At 40.4% G+C, this 27,751-nt stretch overlaps 1 protein-coding gene across 2 annotated transcripts in view; it reads left to right on the forward strand.

The window, feature by feature from the left end:
• Nucleotides 1-27,751, forward strand: part of LOC126336956 (piwi-like protein Ago3) — a 221,814-nt gene that overhangs the window by 142,615 nt on the left and 51,448 nt on the right. For both annotated transcript variants that reach the window (XM_050001156.1, XM_050001157.1), the window contains 3 exons: nucleotides 3,817-3,998; nucleotides 12,347-12,631; nucleotides 12,717-12,833. In XM_050001156.1, coding sequence (XP_049857113.1) covers nucleotides 3,817-3,998; nucleotides 12,347-12,631; nucleotides 12,717-12,833 — 584 coding nt within the window. The remainder of the gene's footprint in view (nucleotides 1-3,816; nucleotides 3,999-12,346; nucleotides 12,632-12,716; nucleotides 12,834-27,751) is intronic.

Here is a 27,751-nt window from a genome sequence, read left to right on the forward strand (position 1 = left end):
GTGTTCCCTCCTGAGGTTAGTGAGACCTTTCCTTCCCCCTGGACCTACTCTAATGTCGGTGATCTACACCACTCCTACTAACATTCCCATTAAATTGTTTGCCTATTAACTGCATCTCTTCTCCATGGTAGCACTGCCTCTGTATTTGTTGCGTTCATTCACAATCACAGCACTTCATGTTCAAAGGAAATAGACATCTTCGATCCCCCATCCCTGTTTATATGTCAGTTTCCTTATACTCTAGCACCAACCTAAACTCATCTCCCATATGTACTGTCGTAGACATCTCTGGTACCAAACCCCTGAGTAAAGCATAAAGTGCTTGCTGCTTGTTCTCCTGCAGCACCACTTTGTTCACCTAGTCGTTGTGTGATACCTTGTAGATGTGAACACTCAACTTCCTAATCCTATCCGCAAAGTCTTCCCCTGCCTTAATATATTTCTTGGACACAGTACCCAATGGCTCCCAAAAAAAGTATGTATTTCTGCTTCTTGTACCATTGTTCCAATTCATATCTTCATTGATCAAGTAGTCTCTGCATTGCATAACATTTCTGTGCATCTTACAAACTACTTTGCCCCCCCCCCCCCCCCTCCCTTATGACCTGTTGTTGGACATAGGACTCTCTCTCTCTCTCTCTCTCTCTCTCTCTCTCTCTCTCTCTCTCTCTCTCTCTCACTCAATGAAAGCCATCAAATCAGTGCTGAAGTCTGTTTATTCCCATATTGTTATTATTATTGTTATCATTCCTCTATCTGCCACTTGGCGAGGCACCCAACGGGAGACTAGCAACTCCACACAGGAGTATCTTCTGCCTAGCATCTCTACTCAGTGCCGCCTCCTTGTGTATCCCACAATGCTCCATTGTTCTCTTGATGTGGTTATTCCAAGAACATCATGGTCCCCCACCTTTACATCTGCCAGGTAGTTTCCATTCAGAAATTTTCTTTGACCGTTGATGATGTGGCATTTTGGACAGGTGTCTTAGCACTTGACATTCTCTTTCATTTGAGCTTTTACTTTTCTTGATTCTTGATATTTTTGCACCTCTCTGTAAATAATCAATTTCCACAGCCATTATTCTAAATATTCCATTTCCACAGCTATTATTCTGCTTTTCAGGTCAGCATTTAAAATCTATCGTTCTGACTCGCAATATAGAACAGATTCAACCATTAGTCTACTCGCACTTTTCTTATTGTTATTAGAGATGTTCTTGTCCCGCTAAACAGAATTCATACACTCTAATACGTTTCTGCTATGTTGTATTCTGAATTTTATTTCTGTAGTACCTAGTCCATTTTTGTCATTAATTACCCCTAGATGTTTAAATTTTTCTGTTTCATAACTGCTCCCTCATTGATGATGTGGACATCAAATTTAGTGTCACTGTCCTCCACAAGGCACTCAGTTTTTATCATATTCATTTGCTGTCCCGATTTATCATATTCTGGATATAAACGCCCTATCATGAAATCAAAATCGAATTCATTTTGTGCTAGCAAAGCTTAAAGAAAACAGATGTACATTGTTAATAAATACTAACAAAGAGATAGGGGGCTGGCCAGTACTTAGCTCAGTACAGCCGATAGATACACAAAAAACAACCAAAAATTTATGTTCCTAGCTTTTGGAATAAATGTTCCTTCATCAGGGAGGAGAGAGGGGAAAGAGAGGGAAGAAGGGAAAGTGGATTTAGTTACTCACAACCCAGGTTATGAAGCAACAGGGAAAGGAAAACTGGGAGGGTAGCAAGGATGGAGGCATGGTTGGCAGAGGGAAGCCAAAGATATTCTACTGTAAGTACTGTGCCAGCTTCAAACCAAAGAGGATGCATACAGAAGTAAAGAGGTATATAGTATCCTACATAGTTGTATTTATCTTTATACTATGTACCTCTTTACTTCTGTATGCATCCTCTTTGGTTTGAAGCTGGCACAGTACTTACAGTAGAATATCTTTGGCTTCCCTCTGCCAACCATGCCTTCATCCTTGTTACCCTCCCTGTTTTCCTTTCCCTGTTGCTTCATAACCTGGATTGTGAGTAACTAAATCCACTTCCCTTCTTCCCTTTCTTTCCCCTCTCTCCTCCCTGATGAAGGAACATTTATTCTGAAAGCTAGGAATGTAAATTTTTGGTTGTTTTTTGTGTATCTATCGGCTGTACTGAGCTGAGCTAAATACTGGCCAGCACCTCTATCTCTTTGTTAGTATTTGTTTCACATCATTATATGAGATTTCCCATTAATCATGTACATTGTTAATAGTAATTCCTATTCCTCCACAACTTCCTCATAGGGAAGGGAGGTCTCTTTAGGCATAGGGAAGCCAACCCTTCTAGGGGAGTAAACCCTGATGTCAAATCCTGGTTCTCCAAGTTGGTGTTTAGTCAAAGGGCCAGCACCCCATTATCCGTAAAAAGTCTCCAAGGCTTGAGAATCTAAAGTGAAGCCTCGGAACGTGGATGGAAAAACATTGTGACACCTGTTGGCAAGGAAACAGACACTGAGAGTACATGGAAAGTTCAGAGCATGACAAATAAATATACTGAAATAGAGAATGAACTGTATCGAGTGAATATGGACATAATTGTTTTGTCCAAAATTAAAAAAGGGACAAGGAAATTAAAAATTTGGTATTTTATTAACTTTCAGTCCAGAGTTGATATACATAAATGGGGAAAAGTAGGGGTTTCCATTCTAATTAACAAAACTCTGAGCACTTACAACCAGGACTACACTTTTTTTGTTTAAAAGAATTGTCACTGCCACCATTAAATTTTATGGAACCGAAACAGTTATAATAGGTTATGAAACTTCCTGGCAGATTAAAACTGTGTGCTAGACCAAGACTCAAACTTGAGACCTTTGCCTTTTGCGGGCAAGTGCTCTACCACCTGAGCTACCAAAGCACGACTCGCGCCCCGTCCTCACAGCTTTACTTCTGCCAGTACCTCGTCTCCTACCTTCCAAACTTTACAGAAGCTCTCCTGTGAAACTTGCAGAACTAGCACTCCTGAAAGATAGAATATTGTGGAGACATGGCTTAGCCACAGCCTGGAGGATGTTTCCAGAATGGAAAGCTTCTGTAAAGTTTTGAAAGTAGGAGATGAGGTACTGGCAGAAGTAAAGCTGTGAGGAAGGGGCGCGATTCATGCTTGAGTAGCTCAGATGGTATAGCACTTGCCCACAAAAGGCAAAGGTCTCGAGTTCGAGTCTTGGTCCGGCACACAGTTTTAATCTGCCAGGAAGTTTCATATCAGCACACAGTCTGCTGCAGAGTGAAAATCTCGTTCTGGTTATAATAGGAGTATATGCACTGAATGATGATATGTCACAGCAAACCAAAGATCATTTCTACCAGAAATTACGCCACCTACTCAACCAAGTTAAAAGCCACCAAGCAGTAATAACAGCAGGAGATTTTAATGCAAAAGTGGGCTCACAGGTAAATGCAGTGGTAGGAAGATCAAAGAAAGTGCTGTTAGTAGTTCTCGAGAAAATCTCTGAGAATTCTGTAAGCAGTATAACTTTGAGAATTTTGAACACTCATTTTTCATATAAATATAATCACAGATATATGCAAGGAAGACCCTCATTACAGCAGAAATCGTTAATTGATGACAACATTATTAAGCAAAGATCCAAAGTGGTAGTTAAAGACTGTAGAGCCATGTGGGGAACCAATTGTGGATCTGATCGCTTCTCAGTTTTTCCTCCCATATTAAGAACGGTTAACACAGCAAAGTGATGGTTATAATCATAACATGACTTTGGAAAGTATGTATTTTAAAGTGGAATAAATATTTTCTGTAGCAAATGATCGAGCAAAGTCTTTGTTGGAAGACTGGGGTCTTAATTTGGAGCCATCAACAGTAGAACTCACAGCAAGAGTCGTCAAGAATGAAGAAATAATTTTTGGTGGCAACAGGACGGTTCCTGGCACCCAACAGGCTGAATGGAGCGGTGCATTGTCTCGAAATATGGTCATATCAGCAGTAAGTATGGTTATATTTGTTCCTGAAATATCATTACAATTAAATTGTTACAGATGATAGAACAGATATACAGGGTGTGTCAAAAAAATGTATACACACTTTGAAGCGTCATAGAAAATTTATTTCCCGTTATTCAATGTTAAATTTCTGGAAATGGATAGCTTAAAGTCCAGTTGGAAAAATAAATGTACTTTGCAAATGTGATTAATGTTCAAACTGGTGGCCTTCAGCATCAATACATTTCTGAGTACGAGTCTCCACTGATTCCGTACATCGTACCAAAGTGTCCAATGAGATTTCTGCGCACACCGCCTGAATCTCATTCCAAAGTGTGTCCAATTTATGTGGTTTAGGTTTGTACACCTCATCTTTTACTGTGCCCCATAAGAAGAAATCCAGCGGTGTGAGGTCTGGAGAGCGTGCAGGAAACTCAATTGGTCCCATGTCCTATCCACTGGCCTGGCACATTGTGATCCAGGTATGCTCGTACGTCCCTATGATAGTGCGGCGGGGTGCCATATTGTTGGAAATGAAACTCATCATTACTGTATAATGCATGAATGGCAGCGAGTATGGAGTCAGCAAGCATTTTTGGGTACGTTCCTCCAGTAACAGTACCTTCAAAGCGGAAGGGCCCAATGAGTCCCCTTGCAGAGAAACCACTCCACACATTTACACCAGGCAAATTCACAGCCTTTTCAACTGTAATGTGAGGATTATCTTCAGCCCAGTACCCACAATTGTGCCTATTGACAGTTCCATTGAGTTTGAATTGGGCTTCATCCGACCAAATTATGCTACCCATAAATCCTGGTTCACGTCTCACCATCTCCCGAACCCATTCACAAAATTCTAACCTTCGATCTGGATCGTCGTCACTTAGCTGTTGCACCAGCCTTGGAATTTACACACGAAACTTTCCTTTCTTCAGAAGGCATAGCACACTACTAGCACTTAAATTACTCTCATGTGCCTTTTGCCTTGAAGATTTTTGAGGCGAACGCTGAAACAGTTCCAAGACCGCAGTTGTGGAATCATCAGCTGTAGGAGGTCGCCCTGATCGACCTTTATGCACATCACACACTGTTCCACGAATTTTGAATTTGTCTCATAGACGTGTAATTGTTAACCTTGAAGGTGGTTCTGTACCATACTCACTTCTCCAGTGTCTTCGAACCGCAGCAACATTCTCAAACTTCCAGTACCACTTAATTATCTGCTTCTGCGCTTCATAGCTCAAACGCGCGTCCACCATGTTGCAGTTACTTCCTTGCCACTGCTGTCACCTGTTGAAGAAACATAACATTACTTTATCACAGATATTTAACTTTGTAGAATGGGAAATAAATTGTCTATGATAGTTCAAAGTGTGTACACATTTTTTTGACGCACCCTGTACAAAAATTAAATCTGAGTTAGCCATTATTTTGTGTGTCACGTATCTGGTAAGTATATGTATAAGCATGTCTCATTATAGATAAAATGTATTTTATAAGAGATTTGTTGCTTTAACTTTTAGTTGGAAGTGGAAAAGTGTGTATCAAACTTCATGGACGAAACAATGGGAATGTATAAGGTCTCTCACATAAAACTGGTATGCCTCATGCCCGAGATTGAAGTAATAGTGAACTAACTAAAAAAGAATAGATGATAGTTATATTTAAAAGAAGTGTACTTACCCTATACGAGAGGTGCTAGAAGCAGTAGCTACAGGCATCCAGACATTGCTGACTTTTTCAGATGACACTACCAGTAACATTGTGTAATTCTACAGGCATGATGATGTTAAATTCTCTAGTAATGTTCCATTTAAGATCATCTCTTATGCAAGGATTGTCAGCGTACACTTTGCTTTTTTGTGTGCCCTATTAAAAAAAAAAAAAAAATCACAGTACATTAAATCTGTGGATTTTGGGGAGACCAGAGGTCTCTACCGACAAGTCTGCTTTCAGGTAACACATTGGTGATGTGGCCCATACTTTGTGAGTGTTCAGTTAGTGTATAAATTACGTTATTGGTGGTCTTCAGCAGTCTGTGAACATGCAGCTCATTAATGAACTGTTCTTATGCCTGTCGACGATTTCTACTTAAGTCAAAACCAGAACTCATCAATTTTGATTGGTATTAAGGCTTTCATTGTGCCTTTGATTACAAGCATTGTCTGAAGTTAATCAGGTAGGTACATTTCATCTTGAACAAAACTGCAAATCCCCAAAGCGAAAAACTAGAATGTATGCATCAGTATATTATAGTTCGTATTCCGTGACTTCATCTTTCAATCAGAAGATTCTTTGCTACCAGTGATCACTCCGCCTCTCACAACGCCATTCACCACTTTATTGTTCCTGGGATGGCACAAAGCTCATGCAGAACACCTTAGGCAAAAATAACAAAACATACATACAAGACCTGTGACTCACCAAATCTTCCCACAAAACAATTAAACTTTTAACCTCTGTACAAATTTTTCCAGATAAATTAATGAAGACATCTTCTGCTAATGGAGCTTCTTCACTTATATTCAAAACTGGCACAAGATCGCCCCTGTAATGAACAAAATGACTCATTTTCAAAAACACCAGCCAGAAAACATTTGAGAAATCTTATACCCTGATAATTGTCATTGGATGTGTGAGTAGTTGCTCCATCTTGTTGGACTACTGCATGCTGCTTCTCTGCATCTGTTAATTGTGCATAGAAAGAGTGAGAAGTAACCCTTAGTAAATGATGTTAACAGCCAGTTACAATTATGAATGCTTTCTTTTTCTGACCCTCAAATTTCAACTCTTGCACCACACTCATGCAACAGACTTCTAGCTTTGTTTATTTTAGAACACGATGTACGAGATACACCAGCCTCCTAGGATAACCTCCTTTACAGACCTGTGGAGATTTCTTGTAATGCCACGCGAATTCTGTCTATAGTTCCAAGGGTCCTCACTTTCTGTCACATATTCCTCTACACATTCTGAACGGATCCTACAGACCTCCATTTCTTGTACAGAACTTGAATAGTGCTGATTCTGGGGAGTTTCATACCAGGATACTTCACTTGGAGCATTTCTTTACAGCTTTTAACGGAGCCTGTCTTTTTGTAACAATATACAATATCAGTTCACTGTTCTAAGCAAACTGCCCACTTCTGTAACAACCTAACACTATGAGCTTCTCACAATACCCGAGGCAGGAACACACAATTGCCCTCAACTTTCTAATAAAATGCAGCACAGCCAACTTTCAAGACAGTGCTGCTACTTCACAAGCAATTCGACTAGAGATGATTATCTGGTGTGTGAGGCATACTGGCTTAGTGGGATATCCTATAGATAGACGGTTATCATAACTCGTAAGAAAGAAAGCATTCTTTGCTTCTGATGAGATCGTTGTTCTAGTCTGGGTGCCAACTTTTTATTGAAAGTGCTTTTTGAGACAAGTGGAAGAAACATCTAGTGATTTGATGTGAAGAGTTTTAATATTTTAAGACCAATCCACATTGTTTGGACAGAGAGCTAACTGGCAGTTTGGATTTTCGTGTATGAGCCCAACACCAGAAAACAAAGTGCTGTGTTGCATCCGCTTTCGCTAAGCTATCAAATGAACACTTAATCAGCTGTCAACGTTCAAAACTTCTCGTACCTTAACTACATCTCCATCATATTGGGATGACATTAGATACACAATACAGTGTCTTAGGCATATTACCAGCAGTTATTGAGCTTTTTATGGCACTTTCAAACATTTCTGGACATTGTTTCCTTCTTGTAAGCTGCACAGGTTGTACTTCAGTTGTTCAGTTCATCATGTAATTAGGTGGCACTGTACTGCTCAGTGGTTAGTAACGTTATACCCACTTTCATTTCCCAACAAAGTTAAGATGCAAGCAATTTTCCTCACTGAACCACCACCTCGTTTCTGCCCTCCACCTCCATCTCTTGCCTTCGGTTGGAAAAAAAATCAGTCTCAAGAAGGAAACAAGTAAGTGGTTTAGTTTTTTAATATGCTTCCCAGCCTGACTACATTCTTTCTTGCACAATATTTTTTCAAGTTTTGAAGGTATGTTTTGAAGCTGTCTTTAAAAGCCTAAGTTGACTGGTTATATAAAAGTACTATACTCTGCATCTAGCATAGTGTGTTGGTATATTAATTTGGTGCTGAATGCATCATATCATATTTTCAATATTCATATGTTTCTGTTCTGGCAGAAGATCTTAATTCAGATCATCATCCCTAAAAGTTAGCGGCTGAACTGTCATAAACTGTTCCAACACTTAGAATTAGAACACAGATTGCATCTACTGAAAATTCTACAACAAGTGAATGGAAATGAAAGCACTGTAGTAAAGAAATTGTGATGCTTGTTGATGTTCACGAAATTGCTCCATAAACAACGAGTATTAAGTGTCTACAAACTGTATGTTATGTGAAAGTGCACTTCAGTTTTCTCAGTGTAATTGATCTGGAAAAAAGTGCTTTACAAAACACAGCCTACATGTGTGTAAATGGGCAGATCGTTAGTCAGCCTGAGGATTACTGTTTCTGAAAAGTGCTAGAAGTGTTTATGGCTAAATTTAAGGAGCATTATATGAAGTGAAGTGTTGCTGACATCCATACTAAGTGTATAGTTCTACAGATGGATTTGTGTACCTTGGATCTCTCTTCAAACTCCTGGATCGATTTAAACCAAATGTGGTACACAAACAGCAAAATTCTAATAACCTCCAAGCTCCAGTAGGAGTGAAAATAAGGGCTAAAATTTCCACGATTTCTATTCCTGGCAAATTGTTGAAATTTTTACCATATATTCTGAGATTGATTGGTGGGAACTTTCAAACCTTTCTTCCTTGTCATTACCATTTCTGAGATCCAGAGGATCAAAGTTACTGTACTTAAGCACGTAAAATGTACACATAATGTAGTTTTTTCTTCACTTAGCGAACACATGACAAGGGCTCTAGAATCGTTGCAAGGGTTCTGAGAACACCAAACTACAGGGTGTTTCAAAAATGACCGGTATATTTGAAACGGCAATACAAACTAAATGAGCAGCGATAGAAATACACCGTTTGTTGCAATATGCTTGGGACAACAGTACATTTTCAGGCAGACAAACTTTCGAAATTACGGTAGTTACAATTGTCAACAACAGATGGCGCTGCAGTCTGGGAAACTCTATAGTACGATATTTTCCACATATCCACCATGCGTAGCAATAATATGGCATAGTCTCTGAATGAAATTACCCGAAACCTTTGACAACGTGTCTGGCGGAATGGCTTCACATGCAGATGAGATGTACTGCTTCAGCTGTTCAATTGTTTCTGGATTCTGGCGGTACACCTGGTCTTTCAAGTGTCCCCACAGAAAGAAGTCACAGGGGTTCATGTCTGGCGAATAGGGAGGCCAATCCACGCCGCCTCCTGCATGTTTCGGATAGCCCAAAGCAATCACACGATCATCGAAATATTCATTCAGGAAATTAAAGACGTCGGCCATGCGATGTGGCCGGCCACCATCTTGCATAAACCACGAGGTGTTCACAGTGTCTTCTAAGGCAGTTTGTACCGCTACAAATTCATGAAGAATGTCCAGATAGCGTGATGCAGTAATTGTTTCGGATCTGAAAAATGGGCCAATGATTCCTTTGGAAGAAATGGCGGCCCAGACCAGTACTTTTTGAGGATGCAGGGACGATGGGACTGCAACATGGGGCTTTTCGGTTCCCCATATGCGCCAGTTCTGTTTATTGACGAATCCGTCCAGGTAAAAATAAGCTTCGTCAGTAAACCAAATGCTGCCCACATGCATATCGCCGTCATCAATCCTGTGCACTATATCGTTAGCGAATGTCTCTCGTGCAGCAATGGTAGCGGCGCTGAGGGGTTGCCACGTTTGAATTTTGTATGGATAGAGGTGTAAACTCTGGCACATGAGACGATACGTGGACGTTGGCGTCATTTGGACCGCAGCTGCAACACGGCGAACGGAAACCCAAGGCCGCTGTTGGATCACCTGCTGCACTAGCTGCGCGTTGCCCTCTGTGGTTGCCGTACGCGGTCGCCCTACCTTTCCAGCACGTTTATCCATCACGTTCCCAGTCCGTTGAAATTTTTCAAACAGATCCTTTATTGTATCGCTTTTTGGTCCTTTGGTTACATTAAACCTCCGTTGAAAACTTCGTCTTGTTGCAACAACACTGTGGTCTAGGCGGTGGAATTCCAACATCAGAAAAATCGTGTGTTCTAAGGAATAAACCATGTTGTCCACAGCACACTTGCACGTTGTGAACAGCACACACTTACAGCAGAAAGACAACGTACAGAATGGCGCACCCACAGACTGCGTTGTCTTCTATATCTTTCACATCACTTGCAGCGCCATCTGTCGTTGAAAATTGTAGCTACTGTAATTTCGAAAGTTTGTCCGCCTGAAAATGTACTGTTGTCCCAAGCATATTGCAACAAACGGTGTATTTCTATTGCTGCTCGTTTAGTTTTTATTGCCATTTCAAATATACCGGTCATTTTTGAAACACCCTGTATTTTTAATCAGCATTTCTTTCACCAGTTAATCGCTGACTTATTGTCCCAGTGTAATGAGCATCTCATGCCTATACAAATATGCCCAAAACAGTACTGCAGTGACAAAACTCGGGCTAAAAAGGGTCTTAACATGACTGAAGAGAACTTAAAGTGACTGTCAAAAATTATGTGCAACCGGAAAGACCGCATAGTCAATGAAATATTTCCATACCAACATTTTTACTCTTTTAAGATTTGAATCATAGGTTAGGCGTTTTCTATTAATTGCGATCTGTAAGCAAAATATCCAGAAAAATTTGTAAGGCAAATGATTTTGTGTTAATCGTATATTACACCGTAATCTTATATTACTCTTATATTACACCTCGTCCCTTCATCTCCCCTACCCCATGGGTGGGTTTGTCCATTGTCTGTTTTCAAGAAAGGCCGTGTTGGCCAAGAGTTCATTTTGTGGCAGTCTTTTCTTTATGCCCATCTGCGACTCAACACTCCACTATAGGGTGAGTTGCAACTAATATTGTTAGGTGTATGAGATGATGCATTTTGGACTGAAATTAGAAATGTGTGGGTATAGGGGAAAAATAAGGTGTGCATCCCTTCCCCCTTGCTCCTCAGAAATTTTAAACTGTCAACATGTGGTGGTGGTGGTGGTGGTGGTGGTGGTGGTGGTGATATTGGCAGTGGAAAAGAAAGACAGGAGGAGGCAGTTGGCAAAGAGATTCAGAATATTCTCTATTAAAAGAACATGAATATTATTTGATGGAAGGTAGAATTAGGACTGAGGCAGCTTTTTCCCCACTTTCCTGTCAGCTTTTTAAAGAAAGACATATTTTTGTTTTATGTGCTCTGACTGGAATAGTTTTCTGTCGATTTGATAAAACTTTGCTCTTCCAAAATGTAACTAAAGAAATTTAACATGAAATGTGACTTCAGTTAAATTGGACAACCAACACAATCTCAGACATGATAAGTACTGCAACTCGCTTCTTGCAATCTGCAATCAATAGGATGAAACATTTTAAAACTTGCATGGGCTCTATTCATCATTTAACACTAATGTAAACAAACACATGCTCGGTGATTTGTCAGTGTTATGAGGACACAGCCAATGGATGTTGCTACCATGTTGGATATATGTCCAGCTTATGTATTATGTATACTCTTGTTACGTTACTATGAATGAAATGAAAGACTGAAAACTCTAAAATTTGGAAAGCCTTAAGTTCTTGGTAATCACTGTATTGTTTAAGCAAAGTTTCTTGTACTTAAAAGTTTTAGTGATCTCAGATGCCACTCTGTAGATGTCAGTAGAAATCAATACAAGTTGTCTGTGCTAATTCAAGCTTCGACCTCAGTGCAATGCGAGGTGCAGAGAAAGAAGGAAAGAGAACTTTGTTGCCACATTGAGGAAGGATGTAGTAGGGGGAGTGTTAGCTCTGTGCTAAACAGTGATACCACTTTATGCATATGTGTGTGCTGATAATCAGGAGCCGAGGCATAAATTACACATGGAAGTAACAAAGGTATTTGAAAGACTGTCATTGAGTTTTTCATGTTAAAGCGCACTTGTTACACTACTACTTTTTCAGTTCATACACACGCATGACTTTGTCATGCTACTATTGTACTACATATGTTACATCACTTCAGTTGGTAGGAATCGTAAACATAAGAGAGTCAATACAAAGTGTACTGACATGTACCGGTAACAGGTAGCGAGCCAGAACTCAACATAACATTAATTCAAACACATTGTGCCACTTATAATTCGACAAATATCTTTATAATAGCAAATTTTTATTTTTTTAGATTGACTTGATGAGTTGGGTTCTTTTGAGGACAACTCGAGATTCTCGATTTGGAAATGATTTTATGGAGACGATGCAGAAAGTGGGTCCACAGATGGGCATTCAGATAGCACAGCCTTCTGTGGTTGAACTTCGTGATGATAGAACGGAATCATATGTCCGTGCTCTTCGTGAGAGCATAAGACCTAACGTACAGATAGTTGTTGTTATTTGTCCAACAGCAAGAGATGATCGGTACTCTGCAATAAAAAGGATATGTTGCAGTGAAATGCCTGTAGCTTCACAGGTATGTGACAATATATTAATTCTTATCTACTATCTAAACTTATTTTTGGTTGAGTTAAACAAAATACATTTTTTAATTTTTCTAGGTAATAAATTCCAGAACATTATCAAAGAGAGATAAGTTGAGGAATATAGTGCAGAAGATAGCACTTCAAATCAATTGTAAATTAGGCGGCACACTGTGGGCTGTCAAAGTGCCCTTGGTGAGTATCTTTGTTTGTCAATGCATTGAATGACTGTCTTTTAGTGTATATTCTGAAGGTGGCAGGGGTAAAATACAGGGAGCAAAAGGCTATGTACAATTGGTACAGAAACCAGATGGCAGTTATGACTCAAGGGGCATGAAAGGGAAGCAGTGATTGGGAAGGGAGTGAGACAGGGTTGTAGCCTCTCCTCGATGTTATTCAATCTGTATATTGAGCAAGCAGTAAAGGAAACAAAAGAAAAATTCGGAGTAGGTATTAAAATTCATGGAGAAGAAGTAAAAACTTTGAGGTTCGCTGAGGACATTGTAATTCTGTCAGACACAGCAAAGGACCTGGAAGAGCAGTTGAACGGAATGGACAGTGTCTTGAAAGGAGGATATAAGATGAACGTCAACAAAAGCAAAACGAGGATAATGGAATGTAGTCGAATAAAGTCAGTTAATGCTGAGGGAATCAGATTAGGAAATGAGACAATTAAAGTAGTAAAGGAGTTTTGCTATTTGAGGAGCAAAATAACTGATGATGGTCGAAGTAGAGAGGATATAAAATGTAGACTGGCAATGGGAAGGAAAGCGTTTCTGAAGAAGAGAAATTTGTTAACATTGAATATAGATTTATGTATCAGGAAGTGACCACTGCCTCTGGCTGTCAAGACCAGACTGCAAGGAACTGTGCATGATAGAAGATACGATCTTGGTGGTTGGGAGTAAGGAGCAGGCTGGGTTGGGGAGGTAGAGGGAGAGCAATGTACGGCTGAGGGACAGTGTCCAGGGACAAGGTGGAGGGAGGATGTGGTTACAGCAGCTAGGTGCAGTCAGGAGGTTAGACAGAGGGTGGGGTAAGGGAGAGAACTAAAACGAAGGGGGGGGGGGGGGGGGGTACACTCGTAGAATAGAAGCTTGCAGAGCCGGAACAGGGAAGGGATAGATTGGTGAAGGACAATGACTACCAAAGGTTGAGGCCATGAGGGTTTACGGGAATGTAGGATAAATTGCAAAGAGAGCTCCCATCTGCACAATTGAGAAAAGTAAAGCTGTTCCTGGTAACTAGGATCCAGATAGCACAGGCTGTGAAGCACTCATTAAAATGAAGAACGTCGTGATGGGCAGCATGCTTAACAATTGCGTGGTCCAGTTGTTTCTTGGCCACAGTTTGTCGGTGGCCATTCTTGCAGTCAGACAGTTTGTTGGTTGTCATGGCCATGTAGAATGCAACATAGTGGTTGCAGCTTAGCTTGTAAACAAGCTTGGCTTGTAAATCACATCAGTGGTTTCACAGGTAGCCCTGCATTTGATGGGATAGGTGATGCTTGTGACCCCAAACTGCATAACTAGTGGTGGAAGAATGTGTGGGACAGATCATGCATTGAGGTCTATTACAGGGAAACAATTCATGAGGCAAGGAGCTGGGTGGCAAGGGCTAGGTAGGGATGGACAAGAATATTGTGTAGGTTTGGTAGGCAGCAGAATACCACTGTGGGAGTTAGGGGAGGATACTGGGTTGGACACCCCTCATTTCAGGGTGCGAAGGAAGATAGTCAAAACCTTGCAGAGGATTTGATTCAGTTGCTTATGTGCTGGGTGGTACTGAGTCATGAGGGAAGTGCTTCTCTGTGGCCGAATGGTGGGACTTCGGGATGTGAGTGACTGGAGAGATAAAGCGTAGGAGATGTGTGTTTTTGCACAAGATATGGAGGGTAATTACGGCCTGTAAAGGCCTCATTGAGACCACTGGTGTATTCGAGATGGTCTGCATGTCACTGCTGAAGAAACGCCCATGGGTGGTTTGGCTGTATGGAAGTGACTTTTTGGTGTGGAAAGGGTGGAAGCTGTCAAAGTAGAGGTATTGTTGGTGGTCGGTTGGTTTGATATTAATGGAGATAATGATGTAGTCATCTTTGAGGTGGAGGTCAACATTAATGAAGGTGGCTTGTTGGGTTGAGGAGGACTGGATGAGGCGAATGGGACAGAAGGTCCTGGAAGAATGTGGATATAAAGTTCTCACCTCTCAATTCATATACTAAAAATTTCATCAGTTAATCTGAACCAGGTGAGAGGTTTGGGATTTGTGTGTTTAGGAAGATTTCCTCCAAACCCCCCTTTGATAAGTTAGCATAGAACAGTACGGTGCAGGTGACCATTGCCAAACTCCAGATTTTTTTTTGTAGGTCACGCCTTAGAAGAAGAATTAATTATGGTGGAGAGCATAGTGATGCTGACAGGGAAAAAGTACTAGGTTTGAAATCCATTGGTCGTTTGGAAAGGTAGTGTTCAATTGCAGCTAAGTTGTGGGCATTATGGATATTAGTGTAAATGGAGGTGGCATCAGTAGTGATGACCAGAGCACCATGTCTTAAGGGACATGAACTGTGGAGACTCAGTGGAGGAAATGGTTGGTATCTTTCATGTAGGAGGGCAAGTTGCAGGATAGGCTGAAAGTGCTGGTCTATGAGAACAGATCCTCAGAAAGAGAAAGAGAGAGAGAGAGAGAGAGAGAGAGAGAGAGAGTGCCTAGGGAGAGGTTCTGAGATGGGCCTTAGGATTTGATCTTGCTGGATTTCTGGAATGGGGTCATTTTGTCAGAGTTTAGATGGAGGAATCTGGCAGCTGCTGGAGTCCTGCTAGGTAACCCTTGTGGTTCGAAACAACAGTGCTGGAGCCTTTGTCAGCAGGTAATATAATAAGGTCAAGATCAGATTTTAGGTGGTGGATTTCGCTTCTTTCTTCAGATATTGGTTAGCTTGTGTGATGAGGGATTTGTGAAATGATCATGAGACAGTGTTCAAAGTAAAGATATTCTTTGAAGTTAACAGGGATTGATTGGGGCTGGATCACAGTTGGAAGGAGGAGTGAACTGAGTCAGACAGTGTTCAGCATTGGTCTTGGGTTGAGTCTGATTGGCAGGGTTGGTGGTGTAAAAGTGTTGCACTGTAGGAGAGAAGGTCTTTAACAAGTCCAGCATGATAGAGTTTGGGAGTGGGGCAAAAGCTGAGGACTTCAGAAAGGCTAAGGCTTTTGGAGGAAAGATTTGACTGTGTTTCAGGTTTGTTTAGGCTCTGGATTCTTTACGGTGAGGTTCTGGATTTTGTGTTGTGGTGGGAGGTAAGTTTCAAGGGTGGATTTACGTTAGTAGGTCTGCAAGGGAGGGTTTGTCAGCTATGAGGGGATGTGGGGAGGTTTGGAAGCTGTCATTGAGGTGGTGGATAGTGGTAGTCAAGGGTGGGAGGAGGATGTGAACAGGTTGGAGAGTTTTTTGAGGTGGTGTTGTGCATGCTGCTCTAGTTCCTGGAGGGCAAAAGGTTGTGTGAGAGATGGGATACATTAGTTTGGGATTGCACAGCAGGAGAATTATACAGATGGGGAGCAGGTACTACAAGGTGGTTTGGGTCTGATTGGCATGGTTTTGCAGGGTTAAGGGCTGGGAGGATCTAAATGGATGGAGGTCATTGTAGACGGAAGGACTGTGGTTGGAGATAGGTACTTAAATGGTCACACCATTTGAAGGGATTACATGACCCAAGCAACACAGGAACGGCATGTAGGACTGGGTTATGGCTAGGGATAAGGAAACTTTGGTGTATTGGTACAAATGGAAGGAGCAGAGATGCATGGTGGATGATAAAGCATGCAAGTTCCTGCAACCCACATTACAATTTTTAAATTTATCATCATCTTCAATCTCGTGTTTTCACATATGTTTGTACATTTTTTGCCTTTCCGAATTGGCCTACTCCCTCATGTTTCATCACGTGTCCCCATACGTCATCCATTCCATCCTTTTTGCGAATTTTTTCACATCTATTTCTATGTTATTTAAGCATTTTCATGCATTTTTATCCTCCACCATGTATCCTCTTGCCTCCCATCTGCACCAATACTGAAAAGTTTTCTTATCCCTAGCCAGAAACCAGTCCCACATACTGTTTCTGCATTGTTACTTGGGTCATCTGATCCCGGCCTTATTATCCTACCTGCTGACAAAGGCTCCACCAATGTTGTTTTGAACCGCAAGGATTATCTGGCAGAAGGACTCCCCCATGTGTCAGATTCGTCGACCTACAAACTCTGCCGTACTGACCCCATTTACCACACACCTACCTTCTATATGCTTCTGTAAGTCCACACAAACACCCAGGACTTCCCATTGTTAGTTAACACACTCACCACTGAGAGAATCTGCTCTCATAGACCAACACCTTCAGCATGCTTGCCATCTTATATGAAAGATAACAAGTTCCTGTTGCTTTATGACATGCTGCCCTGCTCACCACTATTGATGCCATCTACCTCCACACAACCATCTCTAATGCCCATGACATTGCCGCTATTGAGCAGTACCTTTTGCACTGTCTGAGGTATTACAAACCTACAACCTCCTTCCCAGTCACCAACACCAACTATATCTTCAACCACAATTATTTCTCCTTTGAAGGAATCACCTTTAAACATATCTAAGGTATGGCAGTGGGCACCAGTGTGGCACTATCCTTTGCCAACTGACCTATTCATGGCCATGTAGAGGAACCCCAAACCCATCTCGAAATGTACTAAAGATCCTACTGAGGCCTTTACAGACAGTAATTACCCTCCAGTCTCTCCAGTCACTCACCACCTCCCAAAGTCCCACAGAGGAGCGTTCTGCTTGTTACTGTGTCACACAGGACTGTAGCAATTGAATCATACTCTCCACCAGGGTCTTGGCTCTTTCTCGTTGTGACCTGAAATGAGGAATGTCCTATCCACTATCCTTCCCACCACTCCCATAGTGGTATTCGGCCACCCACTGAACCTACACACTATCCTTTTCCATCCCTACACAATGCTTGCTTCCGAAGCCCTTGCCTCTTGGCTCGTATCTCTGTAATAGACCTAGATGCATGACCTATCCCACACATCCTCCCACCACCAATTATCCAATTTGGTCACAAGCATCATACATCCCATCAAAGGGAGGGCTACCTTTGAAAACCAGTTATGTGATTTAAAAGGTAAGCTGTGTTCTGTGCATCAATGGCAACCAACAGGCTGTTTGCATGAATGGCCACTGACGAACTGTGGCCAAGGAAAAGCTGGCACGCCCAGTTGCTGAGCATACTGACCATTGCAGCAGTCTTTATTTTAATAACTACTTCACAGTTGTGTCCCCTGGATCCTCGCTATCAACAAGTACTTTTCTGAATTGCACAGTTGGGAACTCTCCCTGCAAATTATCTCATGTTCCCGTAACCCTCCTGGCCTCAGCCTTCATTAGCTATTGTCCTTCACCCACCTATCCTTTATTTTTTCTGACTCCACAGACTTTTGTTTTAAAAGTGTGCCCACGTGTCTTTTTAATTCTCTCATTTACCCCATCCCGCCCTCTGTCCGACCTCCTAAAAGCACCTAGTTGCCGAAGCCACACCCTCCATCCATCTCGTCCCTGTATGCTCCCATAAATAGGATTTTACTGTCCCCCACTCATACCCTGCTCTTCCTAGCCGCCACAGCTGCCTCCTTACCCTCACCACCCAGATTGCTTCTCCCATCATGCACAGTTGCTCGCAGCATGGTGTTGCCTGCGAGAGGCAGTGGTCACGTGTGTGTCTCTTTCAGAAGAAGGCCTTCTTGTGTGTTTAGTAGTCTGTCTGTTGTGGCTGTCTATGACTCACCATATCAGCTATATGGTGAGTAGCAGTCTATTATTTTCATAATACTGTCATTAAACAAAACTTTCGAAATAAAGTATATAATTTCTTGCTACTTGTAAAGATTGAAGGTGTTTGGTGAATAACAAGAAGCAAGCTCGCTTTGTAAAGTGAAGGAATTGGATGTAATTAAACAAATCCTAAATTATCTCTGAAGTAATTATATATCTTAAGTATTTTCATACAGGCAATAATAATGGAGATGTTGAATTGTCTAAAAACCCTGACATAATCAAAAGGAATGTATGCAGTTTGTTGTATTCTAGTTGTAACTAATTACAGAAGTTTGCTCGTGAACATGAGCCCTGTTGTTGCAGAATGCTTAATTTGTTTCAAAGGGGGTGGAGAAAAACAGCATGACTGACAGTTTTCCTGATTATTTTAACACAATGAATTTCAACAGAAATTGTCACAATATGTAATTAATCTATGAAGTAAATAAATAAATAAAAGAAAAAAAGAGGAGCTTCTTTTTCATGGTAAGCTTTGTGCAGTGATTCATTGCTGTTCTCTCTCCTCCAGTTTTTTTATAGCTTGTAAGGAAAATATCAACATAATAAATCTTTCTATCTTACTCTAATTCATGCTGTGATGGAATTTTCAACCTTTTACCACTTTATTCATTGATAGTTGATGCAATCCAGAATGTGATTTCAGAAGTTTTCCTATCATGTTTGATGAAAGTGACACTTTTAGGTGTCCTTTCTGTGTACAATATTTTGATATGTTAGTCTTCTTTTATGTTATATCAAGATTGGTTTTGACTTCATAATGAATCATCATCATATGATCTGAATATGTTACATAGTTAGAAGTCAAATGAACAAATCAGGAGAGGTACCATTCTCAGCTTGTTCTGTTGATGAGTTACTATGTATCTCATTCAGACCATACCCCCCTACCCATTTTTCTTTATGGTTGCCTCCTTCCCCGTTCCTAACTCATCAAAACTTAGTCAGATGATCCAAATACGTTGCATAGTTAGTAGTAAACTGGACAGTCCAGGAGGGGCACAGTTTCTGGCTTGTTCTGTTGGTTTACTTTCTTTTCAGTACTTCTACATTTGATCAGTTTGTTGTTGTTTCTGAACTTTTCACTACTGATCTCAAGTTTTTTCTTTTTTTAGTTCACTCTGGAGATGAGAACCTAAAATCTGTAAAAATGTATCTCTGAACAGAATTTCATTTTCTTCACCTGTTTCAGATTACTACTGATTCCTCGGGGCAACCAGAGGGATTTCTTTTATGGTTGACATATTCAAAAATTCTGTTGCGTATCCTATTTTTATTAGTTTGAACCAGATGGTTATAAAACATCATTCTACATTTTCCCACCATTACATCTAGTCATTCAATTTTTTTGTACAGATCTTCATTACTCTTATTCATATATTCATCGTGTTTTATTGGCCCCATTATTTTGCTTAGGACTCTCCTCTTTCTTTTCCTTGTTTTGTATTTCTGGTCTCACTCAAATGCAGGCATTCGGCTGAGTATAAACATTTTATTACCATAACATAGTGTTGTAACTTTGCTACAAAGGAGGTGGATCTTACTGTGCACAACTTTGCTGAGGAGGTGGATCTTATTGTGTTTACTGGTAACTGAAAGACCATTTCCACTTCCTTGTTCTGAGTTTATTAGCCCCATGTCTCACAGCCGTTCTTCAGTATTACCTCACCAAGATATTTACTTTTATTGACTATTTTAATTTTTCCGTAATGTAAAATAGGCAACAGAACATCTCCTTGTGTAACACTTGTTTGTACATCAAAAGTTTCAGACATATTAGCTAAAACTCTACCTTCATATTATGTATTCATTAGTAGTAATCAAATTATATTTCTTGTTTTATATCTACACCAAATTCTTCCCATATCTGAATCGTTGATGTTCTGTCAACAGAGTGGTATGCCTTTGTAAAGTCCAGTAACACAGTGACAAAGGGCATGTATCTTGTTATTCTGTTTTGGATTCTGAGCTTAAGATGCAGGATGTGTTCCTCAAATGACCTTCCCTCCAGAAATCCACCTCAATACTCTTCAATCTCGTCATCTGTGTGCACCTGTAACCTATTATGCAGTGTTTTAGAAAGGATCTTGTATGAACAGGGAACATTGATATTCCTCTGTAGTTGATGGCATCAGTTTAATCTCCTTTCTTATGTAAAACCTGAATTAACGCTTCCAACCCTCTAGAAATTCTTATGATTAGCCACATAGTCTGCTTTACTTGTTTCAATGTTTGCATTAGATTTCCATCAGCTAGTTTCCACAACTCTGTGACCACTCTATCTTCGCCAGCTGCTATGTTGTTATTCACATCTTGAATGATTCCTTCTTACCTGGTGGCTTCACTTCGGAATTTTAGATGTAAACACACTTTTGGTTCATCACAGTTTAGTAGTTCCTCAAAATATTTAGCTAATAATTCAGTTCTCTTTGTTGAACGCTGGCTTTCCATTTTATTTTCAATAACTAAGTTTTGGTTGGTTGTACTTAGAGAAGTTGTATTGAAACACTTTGTAGAATTCTTGAGTCTTGTTTTTCTGAAGATCCTTTTGAAGTTCAACTGATTTAGTCTTCTATAATATATACGCTTAATGTTTCATGTCGCTTTTGCTGTTTGTCATCGAACTACCTTAAATTTTAAAAATCTGTGTTCTTTGTTGTGAAAATGCCACTCTTGCCATTCCTGATTCCATTTTGTCAAGGCATCCACCATGGTTTGACCACCTATGTTTCTTAGTTCCTCTTGTTGAACCTGTTCTCACAGCAATCGTCGTCATCCTGTCCTCTGTCTTTTTCAATGTTTGGAGTATATTGTCTCAGTGTTTTGAAAGGAGCCTTTCATGTATTACTACGGTGTGTGAATCAAGTCTAGCTATAGTGTAATCTATTACATTATTTGTCCCTTTCTTAACCTTCACATTCATGATTGTATAGATTTTTCTTGAACGTTTCAACATTTACATCTACATCAGTACACAGCAAGCCATCTGATGGTACTTCTTTGAGGGTACCTCCGGTACCTCCATTTGATCACCCACTTTTTCTTTCCATTTGCAAATGGCATTTCTGAAGAATGATTGTCGGTAAATCTCCATATTAGCTTTAATTTCTCAAATTTCCTCATTGTCATTTTGCCAGATGTATGTGGAAGTATGTAATATGTTGTTAAACGCTTCCCAGAACAACTCTCAGTATTTCAGTAGTAAACCTCTCTCTGTAATGAACAGTGCTTCTCTTTTAGAGTCAGTATCTGCAGTCCGTTGGTGTCTCTGTAATGCTCACATGCTGACTAAATGGTCCTGTGATGAAACACACTACACTTTGTTTCATCTTCTCTCTGTCTTCTGGTAATGCAATGTGGTAAGGATCCCACACTGATAAGCAATGCCCAAAATTGTGAATAATAGTTTCGTAAGCTGCCACTTCTGTGGATAAATTAGTAGTTTTATGTTGTCATTCTGTTGAAAGTTACTCCTGATGATGGTAGTTCTTAGATAGATTACAATAATTACTTTTTATAGCAATTTGTTGCCCCTAGTACAGGTGTACAGTATTGGTTTCTTCTCCTGTGTATGTGCAGTAGGTTATATTTTATTTGCATTCAGGGACAGTTGATAGTCAGTGTACCATTCATGTATCATCTGCAGGTCCTCCTGCAAATCGCTGCAGTCTTTTGATGTAACCTTCTTACGTACAACAGTATCATCCGGAAACTACCTTGTGGAGCTTCCAACATTATCCACTAGATACCTTCGTCTCTCATTTTCCAGTGAAGGGCAGGCTCTTCAGAATGATATCCAGCATGCTAATGTAGAGGAATGACAAGCAGAAGGTAACACAGCTGCTGTTACCAATTATGAAATTGAACATGGCCAGATAATTAATCTTTTCTTGCAACAGTATAGCGTTGAGCAAGATGAGTCAGATGATAAAAAAATGGAACAAGATAAGAACAACAACCACTTTCCAGCATATGATGTATTCAAAAACTGCCCTTAAATATTTTGAACAACAGCTAACCACCACAACTATGGACATAATGTTGGCGAAGAAGTAGCATGGTACAGCAGCTAAGTCAAAGATTAAGGAATTAAAACAAGAAAACATTTCACTCTTCTTGAAATCATTGTGTCTACCTTCTTTTGTTTGCCCTTCCTTTAATTAGAAATGTAATTTTTCTTACTTAATTATAATTTATTACAATGTGCGGACCTCTGTAAAAGACAACTGCATTCCCATCTGGTAATCTGATCACCATAGCAATCTGACCACCACCTGGTCCCAAAAGTTATGGTTAGTTGAGGTTCTGCTGTACTTAAGTTCTGCAATAAATTCAGCTAGTTGCAGCAGTTACATTGCTTACAAATCAATAGAGCAGTTTGTAACTACAGTAAAACCCCATTTTTATGTTACTGCATTTTATTTCCCCCAGCAGAAGTCCTATTCTATCAATACAACACTTTCCTGTAATTACCGTATTTACTCGAATCTAAGGCGCACTTTCTATCCGGTTTTTGTAATCCAGCTTAGAATCAAGTGCAAAGTAAGCGAAAGTTCTGAAAAATGTTGGTAGGTGTAGGCACAATTAACGTGTACCGTTGAATATATGTAGCGCTACACAGGCATGCTTTGAAGGCACAAAGATAAATACTGGCGCCATAACCTCTGCGTCAGTAAATAAATTTTAAAAAAAGGTGGAAGACAAGCTTTTTTCTCTGCCCCGAGTTTCGACCACTGCATTTTCATACATTATCCACTGAATGTCAGAGACAGCAAAGGACTTGGAAGAGCAGTTGAAGGGAATGGACAGTGTCTTGAAAGGAGGGTATAAGATGAACATCAACAAAAGCAAAACGAGGATAATAGAAAGTTGTCAAATTAAGTCGGGTGATGCTGAGGGAATTAGATTAGGAAATGAGTCACTTAAAGTAGTAAAGGACTTTTGCTATCTGGGGAGCAAAATAACTGATGATTGTCGAAGTAGAGGGGATATAAAATGTAGATTGGCTATGGCAAGGAAAGCGTTTCTGAAGAAGAGAAATTTGTTAACATAGAGTATAGATTTAAGTGTCAGGAAGTCGTTTCTCAAAGTATTTGTATGGAGTGTAGTCATGTATGGAAGTGAAACATGGATGATAAATAGTTTGTGCAAGAAGAGAATAGAAGCTTTCGAAATGTGGTGCTACAGAAGAATGCTGAAGGTTAGATGGGTAGATCACATAACTAACGAGGAGGTATTGAATAGGTTTGGGGAAAAGAGAAGTTTGTGGCACAACTTGACGAGAAGAAGGGATCGGCTGGTAGGAAATGTTCTGAGGCATCAAGGGATCACCAATTTAGTATTGGAGGGCAGCGTGGAGGGTAAAAATCGTAGAGGGAGACCAAGAGATAAATACACTAAGCAGATTCAGAAGGATGTAGGTTGCAGCAGGTACTGGGAGAAGAAGGGGCTTGCACAGGATAGAGTGGCATGGAGAGCTGCATCAAACGAGTCTCAGGACTGAAGACCACAACAACAACAATCCAATGAAGTAAATACAAATTCCGTATTGTTCATCTTCGAATGTAGCAGCCTTTCAATGTACTACGAAAATCCGACTTGCAAGACTGTTTGGGATGTTTGTCTGTCAATATGGTTAACTCTATGCTCTGAATTTTTTCCTACCTGTGACAAGAGATGGTTGCTAATAGGAACTTTTATGAATTGTGAATCATATGAGGTATTCTCTTCACCATAAGAATAATAAGAATGTAAACTTTTTCCCATGTATTCTTTCATGTTTGCTGCTATCTCACTTAAATCCTGTCTGCCTAATAAACTATGAAACTAAGAGTGAGACAACAGCAAACGCGGAAGGATATACATATCATGTCATGTTTATATTCATATTATTCTTATGCTGAATAGTGATACAGTAAGAAATGAAGCACGGCAACTGACTAGATTTTTAAATCTAAGATGACTCTAATTTCTGTGCAGAATGTAATGTACTAAAGAGGCGTCTGCAAAGATTTTCAAATGGAGAAAAATGTTTGATAAACTCTCGTTTAGAACATATTCTATCATACGCAGTCTATAATTTTGTTATTGTTTATCATTATCAAAGAAAGCAGCAGTGTAAGTAACAACAAATAGCAGTCTCTTGCCATTGTTTTGCTAATGAGATGATTCCTCTCTTTTCTTTTAATTGTAAGCGGCAGTAGCGCGCACAAAACCAAGTCATGCTGCGAGTGGCGACAGGCCGTAAACACTCATTATCAGAATACGACAAACAATACATGACACAATACAATAATGCATTTTCAGCATAGAGTGATGTAAGAACCTATACCAAAGAGAATGGCACTTATCAGAACAAAGAAAAATAAGCAATCACTTCAAACCAGACGAAGCATGTGAAAAAGGAAGGGTAGCTGTATAAATACGGACAGAGCACCTGACGCATAGCAATGCCTACCTGGTAAAGCTTAACTGCTAAGCTTACAACTCGAACCAAAATACTGTAGCTGTATCGTCGTTCATTTGACTTAAATTGTGTCTCATATTACAATGGGCCAGCGTTGTTTCGATTTGAAGGTGCGGTCTAAAACTTTTCTCTCCCCTTGAATTTCGAGTCTCAAATTTCAGGTGCGGGTTAGATTCGAGTGTGGCTTAGATTCGAGTAAATAGGGTAATGATTCTGTCTTACAACGTTTCCTGCACTTAGTTTTCTTTGACATTATCACGACTTTTAACATTGGTTCTCATACAGATTTTTTCAAAAAAATGCTTTGTTTTCCTGTTCAAAATTAAATTGGAACAAAGGAGAAAATCTAGATTATACACAAAGTTAATGATCATGTAACATAGCATTAGCACAGTAAGCAAGATTTTCATTGTAAATAGCCTTCATGGGTTTGCCGCCGAATCACATTGTGTGAATTCCCTAATATTTCCTCGGAGCAACTGTCCAACATCATCAGGTTGTTCAAACTTGCTCGTGGCTAGGTACAACTGACGGTATCCGTACACAGGTGTCCAGTTTTTAGAACACGTGCATGTAGAATGCGCACCCACAGAAATCATGCATGCACAATGATTTACCCTGTTCAAACTCCCTGTGCCGAAAATCGAAGAGCGGCTCTCCCGCATGTGTGCTGTACGCTGCGTTTGTCAACAGTGCGGCCAAATGTTTCTCACCAACAGCAGTACTAGGCCAGTGTTATGACTGGCCTTTTGTAGAAGAATCTTGATTTTCACATTGTGATTTAATAGCAGCAAATGCAGGGTTCCAGGCTGTGCTCAGTTGAAATCCTGTATCCTTGTTGATGAGATTATCAGCTGTACCGAAATGTATTGATTCCTTAATGACGCAGTTCCAAAAAGACAATGCCGGGGCTAAAACTTCCGTCTTTTCATAAATCGTAGGATGTTCTGTATTCAGGCAGTGTTCTGCAATTGCCGACTTTTCCAGTTGACGAAGGCGTGTATGACACTGGTGTTCATCGCAGCATTCTTGTACTGTGCAGCATGTCTGGCCTATATACGCTGCCCCACACTGACAAAGAATCTTGTACACACCACATTTGCTCAGTCGAAGGTCATCCTTAAGCGAACCCAAAAGGTTTCTCAACTTTGCGGACGGTTGAAAAACACACTTAATTCCGTATCTTTCGAGGACTCTTCCGATTCTTGACGACATGGCACCAAAATATGCGAAAAATGCCAAAGTGGTGGATGTCTTCCTGTCTTCATTCAACTCCATAGATTGAACTCGCCTAGGTGTGAATGCATTACGTATCTGCGTCTCAGAATAACCGTTTTATCGGGGCTCTCAGGATGCTCTATGAACTAACGTACGTAATGCACTACCGCATTGTGCAGGATGATGGCAGCTTGTGGCCTGCAGATACATATCTGTATGCGTTGGCTTGCAGAAGACGCTGTGTCCCAAGGTTCCATCTGCTTTCCTTTGTACCAACACACCAAGAAACGGTAAAGTACCATCTTTTTCCACTTCCAGTGTGAAGTTTATATTCGGATGGAGCGAATTTAGATGGTGAAGAAATGTAGGTAGAGTATCAAGTCCATGTGGTCACACCACAAACTTATCATCCACATACTGCAAAAAACAAGAGGGTTTGAGAGTGGCTGACTATAGTGCTTTTTCTCCAAAGTCCTCCATAAAATAATTGGCCACCACAGGAGACAGGGGGCTTCCCATGGCGACACCATCCACTTGTTCAAAATATTGGTTTTGAAATAAGAAGTATATTGAAGTAAGCATGTGTTTGAATAATGCTACTATGTCCTCCTCAAACTTCTTGTAACGAGCTCCAAAGAGTCCTGCAAGGGCACCTTCATAAATAAAGACACAACACCAAAACTTACGTGGGAAGCCCTCTGTCTCCTGTGGTGGCCAATTATTTTATGGAGGACTTTGGAGAAAAAGCACTATAGTCAGCCACTCTCAAACCCTTTTGTTTTTTGCAGAATGTGGATGATACATTTGTGGTGTGGCCACATGTACTTGATACTCTACCTACATTTCTTCAGCATCTGAATTCGCTCCATCCGAATATAAACTTCACAATGGAAGTGGAAAAAGATGGTACTTTACCGTTTCTTGGTGTGTTGGTACAAAGGAAAGCAGATGGAATCTTGGGGCACAGCGTCTTCCACAAGCTGCCATCATCCTGCACAATGCGGTAGTGCATTACGTACGTTAGTTCACAGAGCATCCTGAGCGCCTGTCAAGTTAAATACAACATGTGAAGACAGTGTTCCAACAAAACGGTTATTCTGAGAGACAGATACATAGTGCATTCAGGCCTAGGCGAGTTCAGTCCGTGGAGCTGAATGAAGATATGAAGACACCCACCACTTTGACCTTTTTCGCATATTTTGGTGCCATGTCGTCAAGAATCGGAAGAGTCCTTGGAAGATATGGAATTAAGTGTGTTTTTCAACCATCTGCAAAACTGAGAAACCTGTTGGGTTCAGTTAATGACCTTGGACTGAGGAAATGTGGTGTGGACGACATTCCTTGTCAGTGCGAGCACCTAAAGAATAATTTGGAAAATATTTCGAGTAGATTTCCCCACCATGTTATAGTTCTGGGTGGAGATTTTAATTTGCCGAATATAGACTGGGAGACTCAAACGTTCATAACAGACGGCAGGGAAAAAGAATCCAGTGAAATTTTTTAAAGTGCTTTATCTGAAAACTACCTTCAGCAGTTA

Source organism: Schistocerca gregaria, chromosome 2 (assembly GCF_023897955.1).
Source record: "Schistocerca gregaria isolate iqSchGreg1 chromosome 2, iqSchGreg1.2, whole genome shotgun sequence".
Lineage (NCBI taxonomy): Eukaryota > Metazoa > Arthropoda > Insecta > Orthoptera > Acrididae > Schistocerca > Schistocerca gregaria.